Raw genomic sequence first — 10051 nt, 5'->3', positions numbered from 1 at the left:
GTAATAGCAATCTAATACACATGTGTACTTGTTATTAATTCGCATATTTGAAATGTCAATGCAATGCATCTGTGTTATTATTAATAAATATCAATCGTCAAGATTAAACAATTTGACTGGTTTGTCAATTTAATGTGTCAAAATTAAACAATTTTAAAACTTTAAAAAATGTGTTACATGGCAAACAACTCACAAGGATATAGATGACGTAATAAATACCAACCTAATCTGTTAAAATAAAGTAATTTAACTAGTTTGTCAATTTAATATGTCAAAATAGAATAATTCTATAGTTTTCAAATATATATCACATCAACCCGTATTGATATTCAACTTTATATAGAGAGAGAGAGATGTTTGGCAATCCCTCCCCCTCCATAACATTAAATTTCATTCGTACACTTGTAATCAAAGTATGGAACACTCCAGTTGTTGCCTGTTTCATATTTCCCCAACACGAGAAAAATTTTCAATTTCTCGGAAGCCCATAAAAATTAAACGAGATAGTAGAAACATATCGTAACGATATGGTGACGTGGTCCAACTCCCCAACCGCCGCCCGACCACCTCGGTAAGGTTAGGAAAAGCATACTTGGATTTTTCAATGCTGCCGTAATCATTCCCATCCATTAACTTTAATGGTCCCCACCTCCGCAATCCTTCATCATCAGACCTTCCAACGGCCTTGATCAAACCACAATAAAGCAAAGCCTCCTTTACAGGATTCCAGAAAAACTCCAATATTATTAATTCACGAGACATCACTCTTCTTGGGCCCATCTTATTGCAAACATCATCTTTTATTTACTATAAAATTTTTCAAAAAGTACTTTTAAAAATAAATAAATAAAACTGAAAATTTAACCCTTTTTTTTAATAAGAATTATAGAATATATTACTAAAAAGATTATAAATTCAAATCCCTTCTCACATGTTAATAAAAATAACTACTATTTTATCTGATCAATAGTTTTAAAGTTCTAAAAAATCAGTTGAAATATGCATAAACTGACTTAAATATTTTCGTAAAAAAAAAAATGAACATTAACTTGGTCATTAGATAAAGTTTAAAAAGAAATATACTTTTACATGTTATAATTATGGAATTAACATATTAATCCCTCTAACTCTTTATCTTTCTTTCGAAATTTATAATATTATGAAAATTTTCCCAATATGAGTAAATTTATTTGCGGAGAAATGTTAGTCATATAAATGTTTACGAGAAAACCTGAACCTAACCATTACTCTTGTGGTCCGATAGTAAAACTTTAGCCATTAACTCATTAAACTTGTAAGGTTCAAAAATTTGTTGAGATGTGTATAAATTGACTTAAATATCCCGACTAAAAAAAAAAAAAAAACCAAACCATATAAGAATAAAACAAATACTCAATCGTTTGATTAATCTTCAAATAGATTATTAACTACTTTTTTCTTAACTAATGTATTAAAATCTCTAGTATTTATGATTTCAAAACCATTTTTAATTTAATAAAAATTAACTCACGATCCAATCTTAAAATTTTTTTCTAACAATTTTAATGTGATAATTTATAATTGGTCAATTAATAATTAGGTAGGTAAGACCTATTATAGAACAGATAAAATATATTATAAATTAATACAATCAGAATTGTGAGAAAAATTTTATGAAATTGAATTACAATTGTAGGATTGCCTTTTGTCATTTTCTACCTTTCTTATGCTTTATATGTTTTTAAAAGTATTCCAAAATAATGAAAATTTAATCAAATTTAAATCCACTACTAATCAGTAATCACTCAACTAACCCACGTCCCACAATCTCACAGTACGTTGCCGTTTTTACACTAGTCAAATTATAGAGCTACGTGGGTTCCTTTCAAATAGATGTACACGTGTAAGTCACAGACGGAGATCATCCATCGCCATGTATGGATCAGAGGGTGACACGATAATCATAACCCAACTACTTCTCCACAAAATAAAAAATTTTGTTTTGTTCAGAATCAACCCACTTTTCCCGAAGATAAAGCCAATTCAAAGTTTCAATCTTTACTCAACACTTAACTGACTCACTCCATTGACTCCAATAATCATCGATCAATAATCAAATCGCCTTTTTGTTTTAAATAATTTTCATTAATTTTTGTCATCTTAAGCTAACTAAACAGTAAACACACCACTTCACCCAGCAAACATGGTTTCTTTAATTTTCTTTCATTGCATATTTTGGAAATGACAGCTGGGAATGATTATGACTTGAGAACTAGGACTCGACACTGAGAAAAGAGAAAAGGATGACAGGACTAAAGTGGGGCTCACTTCTAATGGAAGACCCCACTTGAGCAGGAATATTTCTGAAATGGGTTTTGTGTTTATGCGGTTTGTTTTGTTTTGGATTGGTTTCAGTCTGTGGAACTGCAACAAGTGACACAAAAATCGAGCAGTAAATGAAAGAAGTGATGAAATTTCTGTTTGTTTCTTGAGAAACTAAGCTAAAAACGTACTTGTGGTTAGTTTTTCAATGTATTTATCTTTACCCCTCTCTCTTTGTGGTGGTTCCTGGTTTTGTGCTCATGTAATAAAACTTGATTATGGAGTGTCATTTATGGGTTTATTTTATTACTGCATTTTGTGTCGTGGGTTATCTAGAAAAGGACCAAAGTTACAAAGCTTACAGTTTGGAGGCTTCTGGCAAGTTGCCTTTTGCGGGATCTTTTTTTTTATATCTTGGTTTTGGTTATCAACTGTATTTTTAAAGCTTTCTGGGCAGGTGTCTTTGTGCATGTGACTTTTAATGGGAATATTAATCATAATTAATGGGATTATAATCCAGTTACAGCTGTGAGCTCTCAGTCTTTTCTTTAGGTTCTTCTAGTTCAAGTTTTTATGATGATGATGTAATAGTCGACTTCTTTTTTCTCCTTAATTATCTCTTTGCTTTAGCTGAAGTCTGTCCAAGGGACTCTTCACTTTCTATATTCATTTTCTTTTGTTCTTCAAAGTTTTATTCTTATCTTTCAACTGGGTTCCTGTGAGTATAAGTTTTGAACCTTTTTAATGTTCCAGAAGTCTTTTAACAGCTCATATAGATTCTATGGCTGTGTTTGTTTATTTTATGTCTAATTGCAAAGTTAAATTTTCGGTAGATTGTACTGAATTTTGATTTATTTTCTCGTTTATTTTGCAGCTCGAAGGCAGACAGAAGACCAGCAAAATATAAAAGATTTTTTTTAATGTGATTTATATTGCTGAGAAATTGAGAGAGAATAATTAGAGAGAAAACCATTTTCAAGCATTTGTTAAAGATGAAAAGTCCTAAAGCCACAAATAGAAAAAGTTGGATGTAGTTTCATGTGACTGAAATTGTAAGTTAGTTGGCAAGCCATAAAAGTTTCAGAGAGAAGGCTTGGAGAGGCTTTCTGAGGTTCTTTACTACTTGAAATACTTTGACAAATTTTTGGTGAAGAAGGGGAAAAAATGGAGGCTCTGAACCAGAAGTCTCTTGAAAGAGTTGTATCACAGAGAGCTCTGCAAATGGGGAGTTCATTTCCGTGTCAAATTTGTGTTGTGGGTTTTCTCTGTGGAGTCTGCCTCGCCTCTTTGTTTCTTGCTACTCTGTCTTCATTTGGTAGTTTTGAGTTTGGTGGAATTTCATTTTCTTCCATTTCAATGGGAGCTCCACCTGGGAATTCAAGTTCAGAAATTATCAGTAAGTGAAATTATTTCTGCTTTGTTCTTCATTTGGAGATTTTTCTTTCTTTCTTTCTTTCTTTCTTTTGCTTCTTATTTCTGTTTTGTGGTTATGCAATCTTCAATTTCGGTTCATTTTTTTTCAACCTTTTCCTGAAAAAAATTCATCACCTTAATTACTTGAATAAAGAGGAAAGAAAATGAAGCTTCTTCTGAAAATTTTTGAGAAATCTTTGAAGTTGAATAGTTTTAGTTGGGTTTCAGTCAAGATTAAAGGCAGTTCATGGATGAGAGATTTAAAAAATAAAAAATAAAAAAATAAAAAAAATTAAAGATGGGAATGATCAAGGGGTGTGGTTAAAGCAATTTAAAGTTAAGAATAACTTATTGATTACATTTATGCTTTACTTCTCCAATTGCTTTTGCCTTGATTTGCTAAATCATACTTTTTCATAATTATTCTAATCCACAAGCTTCGCTAGATTTGCTTGGTATTGAAGCTAATCCTCTTACTTTTAGACTAATGAATGGAAAAAAAAAAAAAATGGCTCTAAAGTATTCATTAATTCATTATGAAGATGGAGATAATTGGAGACTATTTTTTAGGCTATTGAAAGTATTTTCACTTCATATTATTTTTCAAGACATCCCCTATATGATTAGTGGTTGTGGATCGATCGTCGATTTGCACTGGAAAACCTCATTGCTTACTGATAAATTATAATGCTTCACTTTTATGGTTAAAAGAAATTTTGTGAATTGAATTGTAGATGATGTTACAAGTACAGACTGCAAATTTAAATTGAAGGAAACAGAAAGACGGGTTGATTCACGTCGAAATGAAAGAGAAGCTGAGGATGAGAGAGTGTCCTTATTGTATTCAGCTTGGGGTGCTTTACTTACTGAATCAGTAATTGAAGAAAGAGAGTTTTCAAAAAGGTTTGGACTAGAAAGATCCAGTGTGCCCAATGCTCCTCATTTTGAGGACTGCAAGTTGAGTGCACGAGTTAATACACGTCTTGATGCCCGTTCTGAGAATGGGGACTTCCCGCCTTGGACAAGTTGGAAGGGACTACTGGACACGTATCCCGCATCTGCAGCAAACGAACAAATTAAACATTTTAGGCATCGAGCCATTTCGGAAGGTGCTAATCCTCCTTGGGTATGTATCTGATTTACACAATTGAATTACAATGCATGTTGCAGTAATACTTGGAAGAGTACCGCAACATTTATATTTGGTGGTTACCATTATATCGGCATGTTCACATGTCTTAACATTTGTAACCCAGCAAAGTGAGGTTGAACAACACAATGCATTTCAAAACTTGTAGTTACCATTATATCGGCATCTATTTTATTATGCATTCTAAATATGTGAGCTTGTTGCAGATTACAGGGTCAGATGAGGAAAATTATCCCCTTACTAGGAAAGTGCAACGTGACCTATGGGTCCATCAGCATCCATCAAACTGCAGTGATCCTAATGTAAGATTTCTTGTAGCTGACTGGGAAAGATTGCCCGGGTTTGGTATCGGGGCACAGATTGCTGGAATGTGTGGGCTTCTTGCTATTGCAATCACTGAAAAAAGGGTCCTTGTCACTAGTTATTTTAATCGCGCTGATCATGATGGTTGTAAAGGTATAAGGTGACAACCAATATATCTAATAGCTATCTCATTAAACTTAACAACATTTAGGAATGTATATAGATCTCTATAAGCCCTTGTACCAAAGGGTTTCAACTTAAAAAAAGGCATAATTTCCTCAGACACCGAAGTGGTGAAATCTTTGGTTGAAAAAAAGGCTTACTACTAATGTTTTAGTAGGCACTTCATTTGTTCACTGTTTTTGCAGGTTCATCTAGATCAAGTTGGTCTTGTTACTTCTTTCCTGAGACCTCGCAAGAATGTCGAAACCGTGCATTTCAGCTTATGGGCAGTAAAGAGGCATGGGAAAAAGGAATCATAACAACAAAAGACAATTATAGTTCAAAGGCAATATGGGCTGGAAGGACTCCTAGGCAAGTGATTACATGTTTAACCAATTTGTTCTTAAAAACTTTAATGAAGTTGCCATTGGAGGTCATTAATTCATTAATGTCAATATCTATAACAGGGTATGGGGTGAACCTTGGAGTTATTTGCAGCCAACAACAGAAATAAATGGCAGTCTAATTGCATATCATCGCAAAATGGATCGAAGATGGTGGAGAGCACAGGTGCGCCTTAGAATTTATCTGAAAATGAGAATTGTTTATAAAGTTAATTAAATAATACTACAATGTTTAATTAAATAATTAAAAATGGATCACGTTATTAAACATTCTATATAAAATTAATTATTTAAAATTTTAATATAAAATCAAATATTTAACTGAAGGGTGAGAATGTTGTAACTTACAATGGCAGATACAATTTTTAAATGGTTGATTCATTATAATCCAATGGTTGTGAATGGGATAGTTATTTTTTTATGTCAACTCATCAAATCTAAACCATTGGATTGAACTATTAATTAGTGTTCCAAATTTATGTCAACAAGTTAAGTCAAAATTTAAAGTTACTCTAGGCTTACTCTTTAACATATTTTGTATTATATTTTAATATTAAACTAGCTTTAACATGAATTGATTTTAATTCATTTCTTACTGACACGGACCTAATTTAGTATGGCATTACACCCATCATAGGACAATACAATATATAGTACAAGCTATACTATGTATTTCAATCTCAAAGAACTAATCTAGTCTAGTTGTGCCCAATCTAGCCTGCGAAACATTTGTTTATTTGTGATCCTACTACCATCTGATTTTTAAGAATGAAGGTCTGTTAGGGCACTTTTTGGTGATCATTTCTATAAATATTTTATCATCGGGGAACAATTCCTTTAGTAAGCAAATGGGATTTCTAATAATGATGATGTAATTCACAATTTCTTTGCGTTACTATCAGGCGGTACGCTACTTAATGAGATTTCACAGTGATTACATGTGTGGTTTGATGAATGACGCCCGCCACGCTGCATTTGGAAAGGAAGCTGCAAAAATGGTTCTTGCAAGTCTTCCCAGAGAATGGCCAAATGTTGTAAGTCTTTGAACTCTTTGTGCCATTTTATTTGCTTATCTTCTAAAGACGGAAATACAATTTTGAGTTTCATGCACTTGAAAAATACTTCTACACTGGTGCTAAAATGTATTTTAACAGTTTTGAGTAAATAATAGATATAAACTTTCATAATCACAGACAAATCAACTATAAATTTTGTAATGGGAAACCAGTAACCTATTTTACCTAGATCTCATTGTGACATTGAAGCTTATGCTCTTGTATGCTAAACATGAAAAGTTGTCGAAAATAATAATTTCCAATGAACTCTGTTATTGCAGGAAGTTACAAGCAACTCAAGATCAGATATTGAAGAGTTTGTATGGTCAAGTCACAAACCATGGATCCCAAGGCCATTGCTAAGTATGCATGTAAGAATGGGGGACAAGGCATGTGAAATGAAGGTGGTCGAATTCAAAGAGTATGTGCATCTTGCTGGTCGTGTTAGAAAGCAGTTTCCACATCTGAACAGCATTTGGCTCTCTACTGAAATGCAGGTTAGCATTTGCTACTGTTCTATCTCTCTGTATTTGATAATAGGATTGTGGCTTCTGTCTTTCTGATTCATTATCTTAAAAATCAATGATCTTGTTACATTCAGAAAGTTGTTGATAAAACAAAACAATATCCCCATTGGAACTTCTACTACACAAATGTGACGCGTCAAGTGGGAAATATTACAATGGCAAAATATGAAGCTAGTCTTGGTAGAAAAACCAGCACAAACTATCCGCTTGTAAATTTCTTGATGGCAACTGAAGCTGACTTCTTTATTGGAGCTTTGGGTTCGACATGGTGCTTTCTTATCGATGGCATGAGGAATACCGGTGGAAAAGTAATGGCCGGATACTTGAGTGTCAATAAGGACCGATTCTGGTAGAAATGAAGTGAAACACGAAGTTGTATAGCTATGTACATTAGAACAATAGTAAAAAAATCTTTTGAAAAACAAGTCAGACGTCTTCAAGACTGCGTAACTTGTAAGGAAAGAACTCTTATAACTTCCTTCCATTGGAGGCGAAGTATCTGAAAATCCTTGGTCAAAAGCTTTATGATAACAGTACAGTACTGAGAAGTGAGGAGGTTACTTGGCATCTCAAAGCTGAATCATCATCTATTCTTCAGATGAAGTACTATGGGCTGAATTCCGGCATAAATATGCGGCTTGGAAGCCAATGCTCCAATAGTATGGGAAATAATCAAACTGTATGTGGGTAGGTATTCATTTCTTGTCTAATGTTTGTATTGTACATATAATCTAATGTACATGTAGTTGAAACATAAACATATATATGTGTATCTAAAATTACCATATCCAATTTTGTATCTCCTGAATACCCTTGCCGGCTAAGACTCAAGAATAATTGCCAGAGTGTTGCCACGATTTACATGTTTTAAGAAAATAACAAATTGAAGACTCGGTTGATGTTGCAGTTTTTGAGCATGCTGATTGCTGTGAGACACGATGTAAGCAGAAAACCAGATCACATTGGACCCATTTGATGAAGAGAGATTGGAAACTCAGTGTTGAAATGAGGACACATTGGTGTGTTATTTGCTAAAAAAGGGCAGAGCCCTCTACCCATTCGTTCCTTCATTGTCCAAAGGCTTAACGGTTATGGGCGAAAGTTTATGGTGAAAGTGGTGCTCTGAAAACCGGACTGGTGGGTCTGACAGCGAACCAGCATCCTCTTCAGTCTGATTTTTCCCTGAAACTGAAGATGCAGTCAAACCAGATTGACCTGCGGTTAGACTGTTGAAATAGTGTCGAATCGCGGTTGCCCAACCGCGAGTTAATCCTGTCGGATTCCGACACCATTCGAAGGAGATAACACCATCATAAGACTCATTGGCATCTCCACAACAAAATCCTTCCATTTTCAGTGGCTGTTATCTTGTCGTTCATTGCTCGCTGTCCACCTATTGTTTGAGTGACCGAAAACCTTCCTTCTTGATTCCGGTGCCATTCGAACTCCCTGACACCACCATAAGAGTCGTTAACATCTCTTCATCAAAAGCCCCATCATTTTGAACTCTAGTGCCCAGATCTTAGGGTTGTTTTTGCTATATTTCAAACCTACAGGGACACATGAAATTTTGTAAGAGTGTTTTTACTGGATTTCAAAGCTACAAGGACTAATGTAGGATTGATGATGTCACCAATCCGATCGTTGGACGGGGCACCCTGGAACTAGGCCCTTGATAGAGTCATTGTCTTGTCTGGTTTTCAGAACATTAGAAATCAATCTCCAATGGGTGACTCCTAGATCCTGTTCAAATTTTTTATGTCTCTAAGCTGATTAAGGTGAAAAATATTTCCATGATTTCACTACTCCATCTAACAAACATGTGTTCTTTAGTTTTACTTCGTTACATGTCTTGGGAATGACAGCTAGCTATGATTAAGACTTAGAGAATTGGGATATGAGAGAGAAAACAGAAGACTTGAGTGAACTAAACATTGGGGTTAGCTTTCCAATGCCTTGATCTTTATCTATTTCTCTCTTCTCCTACTTCTGTGCCTGGGTTTGTGCTCAAATTATGGAGTCATTCATTTCTAGTTTTATTTTATTACAGCATTTTGTACTATGTGTTATATAAACAAACGAAGACTTAAGTTACAGAGCTTACAGTTTGGAGGTTTCTAACAACTTGCCTATTGCAGCATCTTTTTTAATATCTTGGTTTTTATTTTATAGTTTTCTGGGCATGTGTTTATATCTTGGTTTTGGTTATCAGGGCATGTGTCTTTGTGCATATGACTTTTAATGAAAGGCTGAATATCATTATCCCACCTTAACTTTCAAAAAAGTACCACTTGTCATCCCTGTTTTGACAAACTAGCAACTTCTTACTCATTTTTTTAACTCATCTGTTAAACTTTACGGAATATGGATATTAATGTCATTTTTCAATATATATATAAAGATGATTTATTTTTTAATTTAGGATATTTAATTGTCAGTAATAGTTTGATTTATATTTAATATTTATTTATAAGGGTAAATTTGGTATTTTATCAATTAAAGTTAGTTCAATTAAACTATCTTTGGGTGACGGAATGGTTCGATAGGGAATCTTGGGTTTATTACTTAAGAGGTCATGATTTCAAGTCTCTCTTCGGTTTCTAATATGAGTAATCACTGGAGCTCTTATCTCACTGGTAGTTCAACTTCAAGGGTCCCAAGAGATTTTTTGAAGTGCTCGTACGTTGGCTCGAACACCTCTCTGATCATCCAAAAAACAAAAAAAAAGTTAGTCCA

General features: G+C 33.9%; 1 protein-coding gene across 5 annotated transcripts; it reads left to right on the top strand.

Moving 5' to 3' along the window:
- Positions 1-2358: 2358 nt before the first annotated feature.
- Positions 2359-8145, top strand: LOC116136450. 5 transcript variants are annotated; one of them, XM_031422159.1, is made up of 9 exons: positions 2359-2497; positions 3176-3697; positions 4449-4840; positions 5071-5320; positions 5536-5701; positions 5797-5899; positions 6636-6764; positions 7070-7285; positions 7390-8145. In XM_031422159.1, exons 2-9 carry the CDS (start codon positions 3466-3468, stop codon positions 7666-7668), a joined length of 1767 nt encoding a protein of 588 aa, XP_031278019.1. In that variant the 5' UTR covers positions 2359-2497; positions 3176-3465; the 3' UTR covers positions 7669-8145. The 5 variants fall into 5 exon arrangements, with proteins under 5 accessions (XP_031278019.1, XP_031278015.1, XP_031278017.1 ...); XM_031422155.1 differs by having other exon boundaries at positions 6636-6767; XM_031422157.1 differs by lacking the exon at positions 2359-2497 and adding an exon at positions 2725-2829 and having other exon boundaries at positions 6636-6767.
- Positions 8146-10051: the final 1906 nt, after the last annotated feature.

This window comes from Pistacia vera, unplaced genomic scaffold (genome assembly GCF_008641045.1).
Source record: "Pistacia vera cultivar Batoury unplaced genomic scaffold, PisVer_v2 Contig313, whole genome shotgun sequence".
Classification (NCBI taxonomy): domain Eukaryota; kingdom Viridiplantae; phylum Streptophyta; class Magnoliopsida; order Sapindales; family Anacardiaceae; genus Pistacia; species Pistacia vera.
The sequence above is the reverse complement of the archived record's forward strand: the minus strand, read 5'-3'. Positions and strand labels throughout refer to the sequence as shown.

What these genes read in the sequence shown, in the direction of transcription:
- LOC116136450 (XM_031422155.1), top strand. Translation starts at nt 3,466, where the DNA reads ATGGAGGCTCTGAACCAGAAGTCTCTTGAAAGAGTTGTATCACAGAGA. An exon ending in TTCAAGTTCAGAAATTATCA is followed by an intron (nt 3,698 to 4,448) that starts GTAAGTGAAATT and finishes ATTGAATTGTAG; the next exon opens with ATGATGTTACAAGTACAGAC. An exon ending in TGGGCTGGAAGGACTCCTAG is followed by an intron (nt 5,702 to 5,796) that starts GCAAGTGATTAC and finishes TATCTATAACAG; the next exon opens with GGTATGGGGTGAACCTTGGA.